Source organism: Aulonocara stuartgranti (genome assembly GCF_965226115.1).
Source record: "Aulonocara stuartgranti genome assembly, chromosome: 7".
NCBI classification, from domain to species: Eukaryota; Metazoa; Chordata; class Actinopteri; order Cichliformes; family Cichlidae; genus Aulonocara; species Aulonocara stuartgranti.
Window position 1 is genome coordinate 36957362 of NC_138945.1, and position 20988 is coordinate 36978349.

Here is a 20988-nt window from a genome sequence, read left to right on the forward strand (position 1 = left end):
GCTTTTTATACTATTTGTGCTAAAACATAGTATTTCTACTAAATGTAGTATTTATGCTTAATCATACTATTTGCATATTGGGGAATTCGTGGCTTCTAAGTCAACAAGTCATCCATGTCATATATCTCTAAAAATTCACATTTTAATGATAAATTGTCAACACTTGAAGATTCCCCCATCTCTTCTGAACAAAACGGTGCAGTGACCGTTCTAACCCTTACGGTTAGGAAATTATAGTCATTTGTTTTGAGGGGAATCCTTAATGGATAATGTTTATATATATATATTTGTCTTTAAAACATCTTTGCAGACTGACTGTCCTGGACTGGTTGTTGTTGTTGTTTTTTTCAGGTCTGGTGAACTCAGCTCTTTGGTGTTGGTGTTCAGGAGTAGAGCCTTCTAATAATATTTATTCAAGTTATAGATTTAAAGTTCTGCGAGTTTTTTCTGTAGCAAATAAATATTGTATAGAATATTTAAAATCACCTACATTTTTGATGTTTACAATGCCCATTGTGTGTAATACTGGAATTTCCTACTACCCGTGAACGCCTCATCTTTTACCTGACTGCCGGACATCCGCCTTTCCGCACACTTCGCTGAGTCCGCTCTGGGTGAGTGCTGCTGCTCTGCTTCTCCTCTTCTCTCCTAAATGTTTATAGTCTGTTTGTGTGATTTAACGAGTTCTTTTAGTGATTTATAAAGCCAACCGAGGTATAACTCATATTAGAGTAACACAGTGGTTGCTTTTTCTTAGTGAAACTTTGTCATTTTTGTATGTAAAAGGAGTGTTTGATGAGCTAACAACCCGATGCTAATGCCTAGCGCTCCTTTGAGCCCAGTGTGAAATGAAAATTTGACTGTGAACCACGGTTATTGTGTTGTTTTATTAATTACATTTGGTGTGTTTGTCAGTCTGTTACATAAGGTGCAGTTAGTTCTCTTCACAAATCAGTTGGTTAAAACAGCCTCATTCTTTATGCTGTAAAGTTTTTAACGAACCGCCATCTTAGATTCAGTGTCAGCTGTCGGCAAGATCAAAGGAGCCATTTTACCGCCTCTGACCGAACACGGGAGAAAAAGAGTCACGTGTGTGCAGGTCTTGTGGGTTAATTAAGACAAAGGAGGGGGGGGAGAAACTGAGGATTAAACATAGGCTATGTCCCCACATACACGGGTATTTTTGAAAACGGAGATTTTCCGTTTCTGTTTTAAAAAACAATCCCGTCCACACATAAATGCAGAAATGAAGGAGAACGCTGCTAGGAACATGCCAAAGCAGCAGGTGGCGCTATATTCCTAACCGTGTAGAAATGTTGGCCAATCAGAAGTCTAGAAGCCTCGGTGGGAAATGGTAAACAAAGATGGGGCATAGAAGCAGAACCGAGTCATATCTGTGGGGGGACAGTAACTGTGTGCGCATATGTAAGCATTTAAACACTGCAGAGAGAACAATTAACAGTAACCGTATTGTAGAAATGCATTTCACCGAAACAATAACGTTGCGCACAGTGTGACGTCAAAAAAGGCGCTGCGTTTTCTCCGTTTCCCTGTCCACACATAAATGCAAAAACGGAGTTTTCGAAAATATTCTGGCAAGCGTTTTTAGTTTTTCAGTGACCGAAAACGCCGTTTAAGTGTGGACGAAAGGTGCAAACGCATAGAAAAATCTCCATTTTCAAAAGTACCTGTGTACGTGTGGACATAGCCCAAGAATAATAAGAACTCCTAATATGTAGACTTTAATTTTTAAGAACTGTTTAACAAAGGCTTGTTTGTGCCAACCTAAATCTGCAGCACAGTTTAAATTCTCACTTTGTGGGAAATTAATGAAATAAACAACAGCCCACCTTCACATAAATAAAATATGGCAGTATATTATTATTAGTATGGTACATAGATATTTATTTTAAAACTAGAGCATATTTACTATGATACTATGTGCAGTTGGTAATATTTTAGGAAGTAGAATTTGAATGCAGACCACCTCAAATATTAAAGCCTTAAAAATATGTCGTGCAGTTTTTCATGTATGAGTGTTTTGCAATCTTAAATGAGATGTAGACCAAAGAAAACGGAGGAGAGTTGTTGTTTGTATTCCAGCTGTAGTAAACAAAGAAGTTTAGTGAATCTTTTTGACAACAGAGAGTGATGCAGTATTGATGCTGATTTGAGTTTTCTGATCCTGTATTTTTGTTCTTTGTCTTTTGTTACACAGAGTGAAATAAAGCTTGGTTTTGCCTTTGCTGGTAAGTAAACAGTGATTGTAACTGAAGCAATATGAAATTGGGATTGTGTAACATTTTTAGCAATTTACATACAATAGTTTGGCTTTTTGTGATATCTTGCCATTTGCTCATGGGCAAAAACACATTTAGGATTTATAAGCAGTAAAGCCCCCCCCCCCCCCCCCCCACTAGATCTCTGAGTGTCCCTAAAAATGTCCCTGAAGTTTAATAGGCCATTTATGTCTAATTTTAAAGGCTTATCAAAGCATTTCTGTAGTAATTATTGTTTTTATTACACATGTTAAGGCCATTTGAGACTCTGCAATTAAATTTTGCCCTCTTTAGACTAAAGTGAGTTCATTTTGTCTGAGGTACAGTGCTGGGAAAAGTCTTTCTTCCTTGCAGATTTATTTTGTTCATGCTTTTTTGTCACATGTTTCAAATCATCTAACAGGGATGATATGAATAAATACAAAAAAGCATTTTAAAGTGATGATTTCACGTATGAAGCAGAGAAAACCAAACCAGAGCTATCTGTTCTAATGTGAGAACATGCTGGTCTCTAATACCCAGCTGTGGAAGCCCTGATACGAAGAACTACCATCAAGCATTTATAGTATCAAGTATTATTTGTGATTGTTGCACGCTTTGAAACTGTGATGTTATCATTTGATCAAGTGTGCAGTGCGAGCAAATCATTGCTTGTGGTATCTGCTGTGTTATGTAATAGCACCAAAGTATTAGAGCTTTACGTTCATGAGGAATTTCTGTGGAATTGCAGATGGATAAAACGACACATCACCTTAATAAAGACAGAAATCTTTAATAAGGTGCAGAAAGAGAAGATGGGGTGTTTATAGTAAAGCTGTTGTAAACAAAGAATTTAACAGATTTTTTTTCCCACTACAGATTGTGATGCAGTATTGACTCTGATGCTGATTTCAGTTGTCTGATTCTGTATTTTTGTTCTTTTGTTACAGAGTGAAACAGAACTTCGGTTTTGCCTTTGCTGGTAAGTAAGCAGCAATTGTAACTGCAGTAATATGACATTGTCACTGTGTAACATGTTTAGCAACTTACCTAACGTAGTTTGGTTTTTGTGACATTACCATTTACTGATGGGCAAAAACAAATGGTCAGAATTTATACCTTGTAGCAGCAAAGGCCCCACACATGACCTCTGACTGTCCCTGAAGTTTAACAGGCCATTTGTGTCTGATTTTTATGTTTGAACACAAACAACTGTTTTTATACAGTTGTTCATGTTCTCCGTTTGTTTATGGATTTACCTAGCAGACATAACTATGAACGCATTTTAGGTGAGTTAGTGTAAGTGGTAGCTTAAACACTTAAGAGCACCACAGTTGTTGATTTATATCTTCACTCATATTCTGCTTATGTATTACATTAAAGTCAGACCACTATAGAAGTATTTTTGCCTGAGTGAACAGAAGTGGTACGTTAAACATTTAAGCAATAATAAAAGACTAAGAGAACTAGAGTTGTGAGTAGGCAATGTTGTGTATGTTAAAGCCTGTGTGTAATTTATGTACACTAAGTTTAAATCAGTTTCTTAATAAGTTGCTTGATACAATGTGTTTGAAAATTATATATAAAAGGGAAATATTGCAAAATACAAAAAGATTCCTGCCAACAGGTACAATGGAAGGACTTTTTATTATAATTTTTAAGAAATTAATTGCAAAAATGGCGTGCCACTGTTGTTACTATAACATGTCAGAATTTACATGTATTTTAGGATTTACATATTCAGATCAGAACTAAAACCTAATGAGGTTTTCCGTTGATTCTAACAGTTGTGGTTTTTCCACACTTTATTAAGCACTGACTTGTGATAGAAAATGATGGAGCTAAAAAGCCATAATCTGTACCAACAAATATTGGTGCCTCTTCTTTGCACTTCTGTAGTATGCATGCCTTTATTACACATGTTATCGTCATGTGAGACTCTGTAACTAAAGTTTGTCCTCTTTAGACTACAGTGAGTTCATAAAGGCTTGAAGAAATTGAGGATCTTACTAGTTATTTCATGTCACAGTAAATTGGATTGTGTGTGAAGAGGTTCAACAGTGTAAGTCATTAAACAGTGATCTGATGTGTTGTTTCCTTTCTCTAGGATACTGATCTGATCGTCGCAAGTCTGGTAAGTATAGGTTTTGTCTGCAGTACAGTGCTGAGAAAGGTCTTTCTTCCTTGCAGATTTATTTTGTTTATGCTTTTTTTCACATGTTTCAAATCATCTAACAAGGATGACCTGGATAAATACAAAAAGCAGTTTTAAAGTGATGATTTCATTTTTGAACCAGAACAACCTGGTCTAATGTAAAAACATATTGGTCTCTAATACCCAGCTGTGGATGCCCTGATAGCAACAATTACCATCAAGCATTTACAGTAACTGGTAATGACTGGTTTACATCACTGGTTGATTTTGGTCCACTATAATTTCAGAATTGTCTTAATTAGATCCAAACAGGACAGGCAAAAAAAGAAAAGAAAAAAGTCTTAATTAAGGCCCAATATAGGGTTTTCAAGTCATACCAAGTACCACGGTGGTTAGCACTGTTGCCGCACAGCAAGAAGGTCCTGAGTTTAATTCCAACATCAGGCTGGGGTCTTTCTGTGTGGAGTTTGCATGTTCTCCCGGTGTTTGCGTGGGTTCCCTCCGGGTACTCCGGCTTCCTCCCACCGTCCAAAGACATGCAGCTTGTGGGGATAGGTTAATTGAATAATCCAAATTGTCACTAGGTGTGTATCTGCGAATGAATGTGAGTGCGAATGGTTGTCTGTCCCTGTGTGTTGGCCCTGCGACAGACTGGCGACCTGTCCAGGGTGTACCCTGCCTCTCGCCCTATGACAGGTGGGATAGGCTCCAGTGCCCCCTGAAAAGGATAAGCGGAAGCGGATGGATGGATGGATGGATGGATGGATAGGGTTTTCAAGTCATACCAAGTATCTTAATTTCATTAAAGTCCAGACTGATTCGTTTACACCAAGTGTTTTGTTTCATTCATTCAATTGGACTTGCTTGTGTGCTTCAGATCCTAAGTGTGATTAAACTTAAGCCCAGGACCTGATGAGTTGATGTAGGTCCTGAAGTAGTAAAGGAACTCTGGGACATCACAGTAACAGCACCATGTTTGACTTTAATGCTGGTGTTTTTCTCTCACTATAGATGATTCAGTTTAGTGCAGTTAGTCAGCACAGCTCTTGGTTATCATCGAGATATTATTAGGCAACTTGTTTTTGCCTGTTCAGCTACAACGTCTGGGAGGGTTTCTGTTTTCTGGGGTCTCCAGATCCTTAGAAATCTCTTTGTAAACCTTTACAGAACTATATGTGTTTGTTTCACATTAGAGCAGCTCACGACTAGCAGTTTAGGGACAATTAAATATTCACATAGGGCAGGGGTCTCAAACTCCACTTTTCAAGGGCTGGTGTCCTGAAGCTTTTCCACGTGTCCCTGTTACAAAACACCTGAATAACATTTGTAGGTCATTAGTGAGAGTATAGAATTTGACTGTGTTGAAGTGGCATCCCCGAAGACTGTTCAAATTTAAGTAATTTAAGTGTTTGGAAAAATGTACTTCTAAAAGTACTTTCATTGCATCATGTTCATTCACTCATGAGCTGCTATAACATGAATCAAATGGCTGAATTACCACCTCAGCATGCAGTCACGTTCTGTAGAGTTTTGCTAATGACCTACTAATGTTATTCAGGTGTGTTGCAACAGGGACACATAGAAAAGTTTCTGGACACCAGGCCTTAACGACCAGAGTTTGAGACCACTGGTGGTAGGGCATGGTGGATTTCAAAAGCTTCTTCCCTTAAATCACTGCCTAAAAACTGCTTTTTGTAATTTGTCATAATGACTTGCAAAATATAGGTGGGATGAAAACATAAACATAAGACATTTTATAGTGGCCTGATATTTTTATCAAGGCTGTTTTTTGAAAATAATCCTGCCCTAATTTACAAAAGATGAACTGTCTGAAAGTCATGTTTGTTTGTTTGTTTGTTTAAGAAATGTGGGAATCTCCAGCAAAGATCTTACATGCAACAGCTCAGATACAGCACTCACTTCTGTTCTTTTTATCATGAAATGATCTACAAAGAAATTATCATCATACTAAATTATGGTAATTAGGCCTTTATATCAGCTATGATACGTTTATTATAGATTTAGTGTAGTGCTTATTTCTGTGTATCAAACATGCCCCAAATGTGACTGAAATATGTAGAAACTGCTGTGTAGAAACTAGCTGTCTCCAAATTTCTCATTTTGCCAAAATTCATACAGAGTGGCCTGAAACTGTCTGCTCTAACCTCAGTGTGTTGGTTTTGTTGGACCATATAATATTTACAGCAAGTTACTGTAGCAGCACGTCTTGGTTTGAGTTTAGACTTAGTTTATTGTTTTAATAGAACGTAAAAATGTCCTTATAACAGTTCCACCATCATTTGTTAAACATTGTCATTCTGTTCACTCCAATAATTTACTGTAGAACTCTTTAGTATTTAAAGCCCTACATGTACTGTATTTTTGAGATTATAAGGCATAATGTCAATAAACAAGCCTGTTTTTAAGGCAGATTAAGCCGAACAAACAGTCAGATAAGTCCAACTTTATTCAAGTCATTCACAACAACTCTCAACACTGTTCAGTTGTAACACATAAAATACAGAACAATACACTCACTTTTTCAGTTCATTCCTCATCTGCAAATCCATCAAACTCTTCATGGGTTGATCAGTTTGAAATCTGCTTCATAAGCATGTCTCTTAGCACGTGCCAGGTCCTTGTACACACACCATAATGTTATGTTGAAGCACCGTACGAATTACTCTGCGAGGGTCCTGACTATGGTAGCCATAATGCTCTGACAATACATCAAGCAGCGCAGCTTTGTAGCTTACCGAAGTATTACTAAAATATTTGACAGAATTTTGAGCGCTGTGTACCACAGAAATCCCGTTTGAGGTCAGTAAGCATAACCAGAATCGATACACTAGGCACATTGTATATTTTTGAGAAAATGACAGGATTTTAGGTGTGCCATATAGTCTGAAGAATATGGTAAATCCAAGCATATTGGAAATACGACTAATTCCAGTCCTTTTGTGTCTTACAGGTGACCTGCTGCAGAAGATCCTCTCTCTCTCTATCATTATAAGCAATTCTGTCTATCCTATCACTCTCCCAACTCTATCTAATTTGAAAGCCATTCTATCTTGTATCCCTCTATCTCTACCGCTCTATCTAATTTGAAAGCCATTCTATCTTGTATCCCTCTATCTCTACCGCTCTATCTAATTTGAAAGCCATTCTATCTTGTATCCCTCTATCTCTACCGCTCTATCTAATTTGAAAGCCATTCTATCTTGTATCCCTCTCTCTACCGCTCTATCTAATTTGAAAGCCATTCCATCTTGTATCCCTCTATCTCTACTGCTCTATCTAATTTGAGAATCCAAGTTTTCAGAAATCCTTTTCAGAATCCAATTTTCAGAAATCCAAGTTACCAGAACTTGATCTATCTGTTACAGAATTCTGAGAGATCTCTGCTCTCACTGCTCTTTCTTTCCTGTCTTTAAACTCTCTCACATTCAGTCATTTTGCTGGAAATTACAAGTTGAATATACAGTAGTAGAATTACAGTACAGTAGAACTTATAGTAGAAACTACTTACACAGCCCTACATTTGTCATTTTAATTTTGCATTAGACTTTAGTTTGGACTGCTAGTTTGGCTTACTTTGATCAATTGTATAAAATATCACCTTTTTATAAGTTTATTTGTAATAAGATAATCTGGTTATTTTGTAATACATACATTCAGATAAATAATAAATTAGATCCAGTCTGTTAGTCTGTTTCATTGGCTATAACATTTGACTGCAAGTTTATAGTACTATTATTTAAGGACAAACCCATTTTGTCACTCGGTGTAAGTATTCAGTTAGTATTGTCATCGAGAAGTGCCTGAGGACCCAGACTTCCTGTTTCCTGACTGCTGCAGAACATCCAGCTGAAGAAACCCCGTTTCTAAAAGAGGTACAATAAAACGCACCAAATTGTTTCCAGAGAACTTTGAATTTCCTTTATTTTTTGAGTTTGGAGTACAAATCAGCTTTTTAACATCTATTCATATATTCATAAAAACATTTTATAGTATAATAGTACATTTCTCAGATTTAACAGTAACTTGAGGAGTTATAAGTTTTTCTGTTTCAAGGTTCAGTTTTGTTTATATTTGTGTATAACCACATATAAGTTCCAGATTGTACTTCAGCAAAATGCCAAGAAAAAGTCAAAGGTCGCAGTCCCAGAAGCTTAGATGGCAAAAGCAGAAGGAACAGGTGAATGTTTCTCAGAGCAGTGAGCAGGTAAAGGTGTGTGTTTCAGCTTTTCCCAGCACAGAAGTGCAGAGCAGTGTTCAGACAGCCACAGTGTCTTATGCAGATGTGGTAAAGAGAAGTGTTCCCTCAGTGTCTGTCCCAGAGCCTGAAGTTATGCAGGTAATACATATTGACCCCCAGCTAACTGTACAAACACAGCATGATGGAGAGACAGCCAAAGTATCTTATGCAGATGTGGTAAAGAGAAGTGTTCCCTCAGTGTCTGTCCCAGAGCCTGAAGTTATGCAGGTAATCCAGACTGAACCCCAGCTAACTGCACAAACACAGCATGATGGACAAGCTCCAGGACAGTCTCATGTACAGGTTACAAACAGTGAAAGTCCACGAGTGAGTAGCGTCTGTGCTTCCCGAAGCCAGGCTTCTCCTAGGTATGGAAAGTACCGGAATCAGCAATGCATGGCTAACAGTTTGGTTTTCCTGTCATTCTTACAGGAGGATGAATTTATTACCAGAGCAGATCTAAACCGTGTGTTGGACAAAGGCCATGCCGTCTATTCAGATGCCAGACTGAGGTTTGTGAACAGCGTGTTTCTAGCCTGCGATGAACTTCCCTCAGTGGTCATCAGCCGCAGACACGAGTATCAAGTCGACATGTCTCAGTTTGCTCATTACGGCACATTTGATGGTACAGATCACTTTCCGAGCCTTGAACAGGGATTACAGTGTTTGGCTTCAGACATTCGCTACGCTTTGCTAGTCATGGGAGGAACAGTCATCGCTGTTAGCAGGCTGACTTCAGGTGAATATGCATATTTTGACCCTCACCCACGTAAGTCTACTGGTATGCCATTGTCGCTAAGTGTAAGTGGTGGAACTGCAGTTATGTTGAAATTCACACGTCTTAATGACATGATTGACAGGATCAAACGTTTGTACAGAATGTTTAGCATCGCACCAAGCTGCACTTATGAGCTACAGCCCATCGAGTTTCACAGTGAAAACGCTGCTGACCAAAGAGATGCTAATCAAACCACCGAATACAGACAAACAGCTACAAGTGCACCAGCACCAGCTTTAAATGAACGTGTTCATGAATTAAACTCCGAAATATACACTGAGCAGACACGGAAACCTGTGACCAAAGATTTAATCAGTGAAGTAATGTCATCCAGAGTTGATTCTTCAAATGAGACAGCTGCTCCCGGAAAAAAACATCCTTCTGATTATTTTGAAAAGAAAACCTCTGCATCTTCTGTGAGAGAAACTCCGGTAACACCAGATTCTGTTCCTCAGAATGATTCAAACAGTGCCTCCAGTTCAACTAAGATAACAGAGGAACTCTCAGATAAACTGCTGAAACGTAATAAACAGGAAAGGCAAAAAATGAGGAGAAGATTATTAGCCCAACAAAAGCTACCACAACGAAAGGAAAATCAGAAGACGAAAGAAAGGCAGATGTACAGGTTTGATGAAAGCTTCAAGACAAAGAAAAAAAACTCAACTAAGAAGTGTAATGATCCTGATCACAGACATAAAAGGAGTCTGTACAAAAATGAGCTGTATAAATTAAATGCTACCTATAAGGAGAAACACAGAGAACATTTGAGAAAGATGTATAGAGAAAGTGCTAAAATTAGAGAGAGAAAAAGAGAACGTGTCATAAGGACATATAGAGACAATCCCCTATTCAGAGAAAAGCAGAAGGAACGTATAACAAGAACGTATAGAGAGTCTCCCATATTCAGAGATAAGCAGAAGGAACGTATAACAAGAACGTATAGAGAGTCTCCCATATTCAGAGATAAGCAGAAGGAACGTATAACAAGAACGTATAGAGAGTCTCCCATATTCAGAGATAAGCAGAAGGAACGTATAACAAGAACGTATAGAGAGTCTCCCATATTCAGAGATAAGCAGAAAGAGCGTATAAGAAGAATATACAGAACTTGTGCTGGATTCAGAGAGAAACATAAAGCTTACATGAGGTCATATGTATATAACCTATATAAAAAAAGCGAAGATTTTAAACAGAAAAAACGATCTTATATGACTAAGCGTTATGGAGAAGAAAAACAATTTCAGCAACAACACAAGGACAATATGAGAGAACGAATGAGAGTAAAATATTGGAATGGTTTTTCTTTCAGACAGATGCATAATATCAGATGTGCAATGAATATAAAACGGAAATATCGCCAGATGCATCGACCAACTGAGACTTTACAGTGTCATCCAGAGAACACTTTAATGAATGAGGCCATATCTCGTTTCAGATCCAACATTAAGTCAGCACCATCTTATGTTTGTACTGTTTGTCTAAAAGCTTCTTTTCCTAATCAGGTGAAAATCTGCAAAAGACAAAATTACTCAAAACACCAGACTGTAGCTCAGCAGTGTCTAACTGGTAAATATGTTCATGTGTGTGATGAAGCATGTAATGATCACTGCAGCTTTCCTGTTGAGAGAAAAAAAGAGTATATCTGTCACACGTGTCACAGTTCCCTCAAAAGTGGATGCATGCCCAGGCTTGCTGCTGTTAATGGTTTAGAACTGCAGGATATTCCAGCTGAACTTTGTGATCTCAACATTCTGGAGAGACATCTGATTGCCAAATGCATACCATTTGCTAAGATTATTCCTCTTCCAAAGGGGAGACAGAGACTCATACGTGGTAATGTGGTGTGTGTACCATCTGAGGTCCAACAAACAGTTGACAGTTTACCGAGGATCAGAAGCCAATCACAGATCATGAGGGTGAAATTGAAAAGACGACTGTGCTACAAAGGCCATCAGCTGTTCCAGACTGTCACCTGGTCTAAACTCATTCAAGCTCTGCGTAAACTGAAACAAATTCATCCACAGTACACAGATATTGTTATCAGAGATGATGCATTGCTTTGTGATCCAACGTTACCTGATGATGACAGCAGTGATGAAGCCAGCATGGCAAGTGATGATTATAATGAAGCAGATTTAATGGAAATTGACAACTATGAAAAAGATGCCCTTTTGTGCGAAAGTGAGTCTCAAAGTGACCAAGATATTAATATGCAATCCTGTGATGAACAACCAGAGGAACAAAATCCAGATGAACCAGAAAGTGATTTGAACAATGGAGGTTTTGCTCTAGAAAGTTGTCTGCAGCCTGTAGACATTTCAGAAGAGATTCTCTGTTTCACTGATAACACATATTGTGTGGCTCCTGCAGAAAGAAACAATCCTGTTAGCTTCTTCAGAACTCCTCATTTGGAAGCCATGGCATTTCCTGTGCAGTTTCCTACTGGTCAGAATACACTGGATGAAAAGAGACGTCTCAAGCTCACACCAAGTGCTTACTTCAAGTCAAGGCTTTTCAACATTGATGCAAGATTTGCTAAAGACACAAATTACCTGTTTTTCTCACAGTTTGTCACTGAAATACATTTGGCTAATTCCAGCATGACAATACAGCTAAGGAAAGGTAAAACTATGACCAAAGATGGACGCAAAATCACATCAGGAATGTTACAAAGTAAGACAGAAGTAGAGAAGCTGGTAAGAAATAAAGATGCAATCAGATTTATGCAGCCACTCAGAGGAACTCCAGCTTACTGGCAGAAAACTACCAGAGATCTATTCAGCATGGTTCGCCAAATAGGAACACCTCAGTTCTTTGTCACTTTCTCTGCTGCTGAGATGAGATGGCCTGAAGTGATTCAAGCAATAAAGAGACAGCAAGGTGAAGAGGTTGATTTTGAAGCCCTGGACTGGTCAGAAAAGTGTGAAATTCTAAGATCAAATCCAGTAACCACCATGCGAATGTTTGATAAACGTGTTGAGGCTTTGTTCAGAGATTTGCTTTTTTCTCCTGCACAGCCCCTTGGTGAGATCATTGATTACTTTTACAGAGTTGAGTTCCAGCACAGAGGTAGTCCACATATACACATGTTGCTGTGGATTCGAGAAAAGGTAGAAGCAGATGTGGATGATGACCAAACTGTCTGTGACTTTGTGGACAGATACATCTCAGCTCAACTCCCTGATCCAGAAAAACAACCTGAACTGCACAAAAAAGTCACTGAGCTACAAAAGCACAGCAAAAACCACACAAAGACATGCTTTAAGAGTGTGAACTCTGGTTGTAGATTTGGGTTTCCCAAACCACCAGCCACAAGAACAATGATTGTGAGACAGGATGAGGATTCAGACACTGAAGCTGCAAAAGCCAAACTCAGACCTTTGTTGAACCTGCTGAAGGAACCTGAAGCTGCTTCCCTCACCATAGAGCAGATTCTGTCACGATGCAACTTGACAATGAATGAGTATGAACAATGCCTCCAAGACATAAACAAGAAAACAGCTCTGATTCTGAAACGTGACCCAAATGAGTGTTGGATCAACAATTACAACCCAGACCTGCTTGAAGCCTGGAACTCTAATTTAGATGTCTCATTCATTTTGAATGCCTATTCATGTATAGAATACCTCTGTAAATATATAACAAAGAAAGAATCTGGCCTCTCTGAATACCTGAAGACAGTTATTGACAACTCTGATAAGAACACCGTCAATGAATGTGATGAAATGAGAGCTGTGATGCAAGCTTACTCAAAAAAGAGAGAAATCAGCGCACAGGAGTGTGTGACTCGAGTCTGTGGCCTAAAAATGAAAAAATGTTCCCGCAGTGTTGTATTTGTACCAACAGATGATAACCCAGTAAAAATGAGTCGGCCCATGAGCTTCCTGGAAAGCACAACACACGACAGTTGTAATATTTGGATGACTAGTTTGAGTGATAAATACAAATGCAGACCTGAGACCCCAGAATATGAGGAAATGTCACTGGCTGATTTTGCTGCCTTGTGCAGGTTGGTGAGTGGTCCAAATGAAGGAAAAGATGTGCTTCCTCTTCTAAACCAGCTTGGATTTGTACAAAGGCGAAAGAATGATAAACCAGCTATAATCAGGTATTACCACTGTTCACAGGAAAAAGATCCTGAGCAATATTATGGTCGACTGTTGAGACTTTACCTTCCACACAGATCAGAGCAGGAACTGAAACCACAAGGGTTCCAAACCTATCAGTCCTTCTACAACTCAGGTTTTGTACGACTTCCATGTTCAGACCACAGTGAGTCTGTGAAAAGGGTTGTGAAAAGAAATAAAGACAAGTATGAGAAGAACTCTGAGGATATTGAGAGTGCACTGGAAGAGTTTGAACAAAATAGGGATGTTGTGATTGATGAATGGTGTAATCTTGCTCCTGAATCTGAAGTTGTGAGGCTGCAATGCGATGAGAATCTTCCTGAGAGACATTCTGATGATGAGAACGAACAGGAGAATGTTCCCGACTACAGTCGTCAGTCTGATGCTGTAACAAAGATCAGAGCCGTCAGAGAACAACCTGCAGTAGATCCAGCCGTGGTACGTGTAATGTATCAGAATCTGAACCAGAAGCAGGCCTGCGTGTTCTATGCCATAAGAGACTGGTGTATTCAGCGAGTTTGTGGTTTGAACCCAGATCCATTTTTCTTCTATATCAATGGTGGTGCAGGAACTGGAAAGTCACATCTGATTAAGTGTATTCATTCTGAAGCATCAAAGATCCTGAGCAGACTGCCTGCTAATGCAGAAGAAGCTGACATATCAAATCCAACTGTTTTACTGACTTCATTTACCGGTACAGCAGCTTTTTCTATCAGTGGCTCTACGTTACATTCTCTACTGAAACTACCCAGGAGTCTGAAACCACCCATTCAAGGACTTGGTAACCAACTGGATGAAGTCAGATCTGAGCTGATGAATGCTGAAATTATTGTTATTGATGAGATTTCAATGGTTTCAAAACCCCTTTTTGCTTATGTGGATGCAAGACTGAAACAAATCAAAGGCACTCAGAGACCTTTTGGTGGAATGTCAGTTTTAGCTGTTGGAGATTTTTACCAGCTGCCACCAGTGCGACAGTCTAAACCTCTCTGTGTTTACGATCCAGAACAGATTGACCTATGGCAGGAGCATTTTCAGATGATCACTCTAACCGAGATCATGCGTCAGAAAGATGATGTGGCCTTTGCAGAGATGCTGAACAGGATTAGAGTCAAAGAAAAGACAGATGAGCTTTCTCAGTGCGACAGAGATTTGTTGTCACAGGCTGTGACTGCACCAGAAGAATGTCCAACTGAGGTCTTACACATTTATGCCACCAACAAGAATGTGGAATCCCACAACACAGATACCCTGAAGAAGCTTCATTCAAACATCATAATCATCAATGCAGACGATTTCCAGAAGGATAAATGTACAGGCAGAATGGAACGAAGAGACAAACCATTTACAGGTGGGCGAAATGATTTACCTGACACTCTGAATGTTGCTGAAGGAGCTCGAGTCATGCTGACCAGAAACTTGGACACACTAAACGGTTTAGTCAACGGTGCTTTTGGTATACTGGTAAAGGTGGTGAGATCTGAAAATGATGGACACATAATTAAACTGGGGCTCAGGATGGACAACCGGCAGCCTATGAGACACAACCGCAGTGCTAATGCAGCATCTGATGATCTTGTTTACATTGAGAGAGCAGAGGAGAGTCTGAAGTTTAAAGGAGCGGTACGCAGACAGTTTCCTGTAAAGCTAGCATTCGCTTGCACAATTCACAAAACTCAGGGTCTTACAACACAGACAGCTGTAGTTTCAATGAAGAACATTTTTGAACCAGGTATGGCTTACGTTGCTCTCAGCAGGGTGACGTCTCTCAGTGGACTCTATTTGCAGGACTTGGATGAGAAAAAGATTTACGCCAATCCCGAGGTAACTGCAGCGCTCCAAACCATGAGACAAGCCAGTGTTGAGGAAATGATGCCTCTTCTTCAGGTCAGAGAAACAGCCAGCAGACTTGACACTCTTACACTGATCCATCACAATACGGAGGGTTTGCCATCTCACATCAGTGACATCAAGAGTCATCATGAAATGTGTTTAGCAGATGTTTTGTGTCTCACTGAGTCTCACCTTCAAGGCTCCTTTGTTGCAGACAGTCTTCATTTGGACGGCTACACCATGTTCAAACGCAACAGACATGTGTCCTACACAAACTTTCCTCACATGGCCAGCAGAAGTGGTGGGGGAGTTGTTGTGTATTTGAGGAATCATTTTCAGGTTCAGGTAAAACAGTATCTGCATAATGTCACTGATCTTGAGTTTTTAGTGTTGAAGGTTCAGGCTCCATTCCCTGCGCTCATTGCTGTTGTGTACAGACCCCCTGACTACAGTTTGACACCATTCATGCAAAACCTGGTAAGTCTTTTAGATTCACTTGAAATAATGGACTGTCACCCAATCATTGTGTGTGGAGATTTTAATGAGAACCAGTTGCAGAGTGGAAGAAAACAGATTCTGGAGCAGTTTCAGTCGAGAGGGTATTCACAGCTGATCACTTCTGCCACTACAGACAAGAACACCCTGCTTGACCTCATTTTTATTTCTCAGCCACAGAAATGTCTGTATTCAGGTGTTCTGAGATCATATTACAGTTACCACAACCCTGTCTTTTGTGTCCTGTCCTCGAGCCAATCATGAAGTCGTCTGGTGAGTTTTGAAACAATTACAGATCATGTTTGTTACAGAGTTTACTGATTGTAGAGCATGAAAAAGATTTTTCATTGAAAAAAGGGTCTTCCCTACTCTGTCTGTCAGAAGACCCTTTCTTATTGCAATGTTATTAATCATTTCACCAAATCATTGCTGAACTTCATGCAGAGCAGAGAACATCTGCTATCATGCACCTCTGATCTGAAATGTGCTGCAACATTTATTAAACCAACATAATTTCTTTTATTCTCATGTTTTAAATGACTAAATCTTTTTACTGTGACGTATGTAGCTCAACAAACGAGATCTTCCCCTCCAAGGGCTTGAAAATATGAAATAGTAAATAAATAAATCCCACATAAATGCAGGTATTTATTATGGCTCACATGAATAAATACAGACAATTATATTTTCTTGATTATAGTAGCTTTTGTAGAATCAAAAGTTTTTGTGATGAATGAGGTTTTGCTTATCATGTTTTACAGGTAAAAAATGTCAAAAGTTATAAACTATCTTTAGGCTACCAGAGATGTCTATAATGATACATTATGTAGAGAAAAACATTAGTACAGCTTACAGAATATGTATAAAAACTGATTTAGAAGTAAATGGATAGTTTTCTGAAAGTTCCCGACTACAGTTTAACACCACCCACCCAGATCAGCCCCCAAGTGTCTATGTAATGCTGGTATGGTGTGTGAGTTTGACTTGGCCTTTATCCGGGTGGGTTTGGGTTTGGGTGGATAAAGGCCAAGTCAGAATTCTCTGAGCAGCTGGAAAAAGCTGCTAATAAACAAAGACATCAAAAAGTGTGGGCTTTAGGTGTAGCCCCCGCTTTCTGATGCACTAATTAGACTTAGTAACCGACACCCCATACCAGCATTACATAGACACTTGGGGGCTGAGCTGGGTGGGTGGTGTTATAAGCACGTGTTTTGTTAGATATATTTTTTCAGACACCATCTTCATGAACTGCTGAGCCAAACCTGATCCATCAGTGCTGGACTGCACAGATAACTACATGCCACAAGGAGACTGCTGTGTTATGAATTGCCATACCAGTGTGTCTTCAATGGAGAAGATGACACACCCATCACCTGACCTCCTGCCTGATCTGGAGACCATCATCATGCTATCACACTACACACCTCTGAGACCATCAATGATGACTCATACTGAGGAAACTGTATTTCCTGTCAGAGATGCTCAGTGATCCTCAGAGCAGAGAGAGGTATCATTCTTTATCTTTGATAAAAAAAAATGTCAGTGTTTTTAATTCAATTAATTAATTAAAATCCTGTTTATTGCATAAATAATTCCACACTCAAATGATTATACTTGTTGACACTTTTTGAGTTTTAATTCACATTATGGATTACAAATCTATGCTTTTTCTACTCTGTCTCTCTGTGCAGGTATTGCTGTCTTCTGAGTTCTTCCGTGTCCCAACTGAGGCCTTCAAACCTCATTGCAGAGCTCATGTCTTTCCTCACCATCATGTGAGTGTGAGATTGCTCTGGATTCTGGTTATGTGGCCTGCAGCACCTATAAGGTATTTCAACATTGTTCATTGTATAACTTATTTGTAGTTTTTAGGGTTTCTACAGACAAAAAAAATGTTCCTTTTTCTGTATTTTTTAGAATAAGCTCGTCCAGTGTGCCTGCATTCCAGCTTCACAGAAAAGAACATCAGACACCAGCGAGGGAGGATAAGAAAGACAGACACAACAACATTGTCATCCCCTATGTAGCCGGTGTATCAGAAAAACTCAGGAGAGTTTTCTCCAAATACGACATCCCAGTGTACTTCAGACCCAGTAACACACTCAGACAGAAACTGGTTCACCCGAAAGACAAAACTCCTAAACACAAACTTAACAATGTGGTGTACGCTGTACAGTGCAGCGAGGAATGCCCAGACTTCTACATCGGAGAGACCAAACAGCCACTTCACAAGCACATGACACAACATAGAAGAGCCACCTCCACGGGACAAGACTCAGCAGTTCATCTGCATCTAAAGGACAAAGGTCAGTCTTTGAGGATGCCAATGTTCACATTTTGGACAGATGGAGGAGTGAAAGAAGCCATTTACGTCCACTGTGAGTGACCATCTTTAAACAGAGGCGGTGGTTTACGACACCAACTGTCTGCCATCTATAATCCAGTTTTGAGTTCCCTCCCCAGACACCGTAACGTCCACTCACATCCTGGGAGTGGGCGTGGGTGATTTCCTGACCTCGGGAAATCACATGATAGGGTGGGGCCAGGTTTCACAATGAGCTCACCCGAAACCCTGGCTGATTGGGACCCACACCCACTTTCACACCTTGGCTCATGTGATTAGGTAGAGGATCATCAGGGGGTTCTTTGTCCCTCTTTGGGGGGAAACTCCCACTGGGTTTAAATCTGGGACTCTCCACCATTGACCCTTAGAACTGAAGAAGCTTCTCGGATGAGAGGTGAAACGTCTTCAAGGAACTCAAAGAAGTCCAGACGCTTTTCTTTCCAAGCTCCTTAGACTTCACTTGTGTTAATTACATTTTATTTGTTGTTGTTTTCTTTTAGATTTATATGCAGTGATTGGATGTGGTGGAGCTTTGTTAACCGTGTGGAAAACATCTGTTTGTGATGATATTTACAATGAGGCTTTAAGGTGACAGTTTCCATGTAATTTCAATCCTCTTACTAAGCAAAAACATGTTTGCAATTAACATATTTTTTCAGTTTTGTCTTTTGGATTTATGGTTAACATTCCTCTGTGACAGCAAATACTAAACTGGTCCAAGTAACCAGCATATCATTGGTCAAAGGCAAAAAGGACCACATGTCACACTAGCAATGAATTTTTGACTGTGTTTGTGTTAGTATAGAGTAGGTCTAACAGTGGTTTTCCACATCTGCTCTAATATATATAGATAATGGGTCAGACATATAAAGTCATTTTGAAAAGTTCATAAAGGTCATTTATATGTGTTCCTCTTTATCATTTTATATCAGGTCACACAGCTGACTTGAGTTTTGATCAGAGTAGAACCATAACATTCATGCTAATGGTTCTACTGTTTACAGTTACTTTATGATGGATTTCACCCTGGTCACAGCACTATGTGAAAAGCTGTTAGAGGTAAAGTTAAGCCAATTAATACATCATCATAAGTCACTCTCTAACGCAGGGAAGTGATTATTATTCACTGTAATTTATTCCACAACAATGTTCTTTATTTGATTCTTTAAATATGCACATCGATTGTTTAGCTCTGTGACTCTCCACACCTGAAATATATCACAATGTGGACTTCATTTCGACAGTATTTTGTAGATTGGTACCATATTTATCATCGAATCATCTTGTGCACTTATTAACTAAATGTTGTTTGTTTGTTTTTTTTGTTTGTTTGTTTGGGGGTTTTTTGTTGCCATTTTTACCTTTCACCAACTGTGTAAATTCTGCAATTTTACCTTGGTTTTGTTTCACATCAGTTTATCTGCTGGCTGGTATTCCTGTCTTCCTTCTCTCACCCCAACCGGTCGCAGCAGATGGCCGCCCCTCCCTGAGCCTGGTTCTGCTGGAGGTTTCTTCCTGTTAAAAGGGAGTTTTTCCTTCCCACTGTCGCCAAAGTGCTTGCTCATAGGGGGTCATATGTCATATGATTGTTGGGTTTTTCTCTGTATCTATGAAGCGCCTTAAGGCGACTTTTGTTGTGATTTGTTGCTATATAAATTGAATTGAATTGGTTTTCTTTCTTTTCTAATGTTTCTGGTCATTTTTCACAGTTAAACAAGTAACTTTGAGGTTACGTCATCGTTTTCAGCTGTTATCTGTATACATTTTTTTCCTAATAATTACATTTCTGCAAAATTATAGCAGTTCTGGTAAGTTGTAATATTTCTGCCAAGTTATTAATTTTTTAATAAATTATTACATTTCTGCTAAGTTGTAGCTTCTGGTAAACTACAACATTTCTGCTGAATTGTTATGTTTCTTCTAAGTTATTGCATTTCTGCTAAGTTATTACATTTTTGCTAACTTGATGTTCTTCTGCAAAGTTATTAAAATTTCAACAACTTTTTAAACACTGACTTTGATTTCTTCAGCTTCTTCAGCTATTTTCAACTATTTTCAGCAGACAGCTTCAGCTTTACAGTTTCCTCTAAGTGATTGCAGTTCTGCTAAGTTATTCCATTTTAGCAAAGTTCCTTTGCTTCTGCAAAGTTTTTACAATTTCTGCAACTTTTCAGCTTTTTCAGCTACTTTTTGCATACAGCTTCAGCTTTAAGCATCCACACTGCATTTTCGCAGGAAATGCAAATTTTTCTAGTTATTATTATTATTCTAGTTGCTTCCGTACACTTTTCGCCGTTAAACTACTTCCACAATTTTCAGCCGATTTTCACCGTTCAAATTTTAAACTATTCAGCTATTTTTGCTAATTCCTGCTACGATTTTTGCTATTTTTAACTATTATACTTTTTAAAATATTAAGCTTTTTTCCTTTAATTTGTCCCATTGAAATGAATGGGAAACTTCAGCAATTCTGCTAAAATTTGCTTGTTTTTGAAACTTAACTACTTCCTCATATTTTCACCTAGAACAACCATTCAAACTTTAAAATGTTCACAAATTATTGGGCTATTCAGGTATGATTCAGCTTTTTCAAATCTTTTACTGTTTTACTTTTATGCCTCTTAAAGTTTTGAGTTGCAAAATTGTGATTTTTCACAAAATACATGTGTTGTTATGGTTGCTATGCTCTTGGCTTCCAGTGTGCCACTGAAGGTTTTGCAATTTTCTCTTCATGTCCGAA

General features: G+C 38.9%; 1 protein-coding gene across 12 annotated transcripts; it reads left to right on the forward strand.

The window, feature by feature from the left end:
- The first annotated feature begins 224 nt into the window (after positions 1 to 224).
- On the forward strand, positions 225 to 20115 carry LOC309709578 (uncharacterized protein). 12 transcript variants are annotated; one of them, XR_014277538.1, is made up of 8 exons: positions 225 to 614; positions 2219 to 2249; positions 3209 to 3240; positions 4366 to 4392; positions 7385 to 8306; positions 9104 to 9183; positions 9303 to 9410; positions 15365 to 15453. XR_014277538.1 is itself a non-coding variant. In XM_082538285.1 (3 exons), the coding sequence occupies exons 1-2, from the start codon at positions 9455 to 9457 to the stop codon at positions 15732 to 15734; spliced, it is 6120 nt and encodes a 2039-aa protein (XP_082394411.1). In that variant the 5' UTR covers positions 9417 to 9454; the 3' UTR covers positions 15735 to 15754; positions 15847 to 15930. The 12 variants fall into 12 exon arrangements, 5 of the variants coding, with proteins under 5 accessions (XP_082394411.1, XP_082394412.1, XP_082394409.1 ...); XR_014277539.1 differs by lacking the exon at positions 9303 to 9410 and having other exon boundaries at positions 233 to 614; positions 15365 to 15454; XR_014277540.1 differs by lacking the exons at positions 9104 to 9183; positions 9303 to 9410 and adding an exon at positions 8527 to 8611 and having other exon boundaries at positions 233 to 614; positions 15365 to 15443.
- Positions 20116 to 20988: the final 873 nt, after the last annotated feature.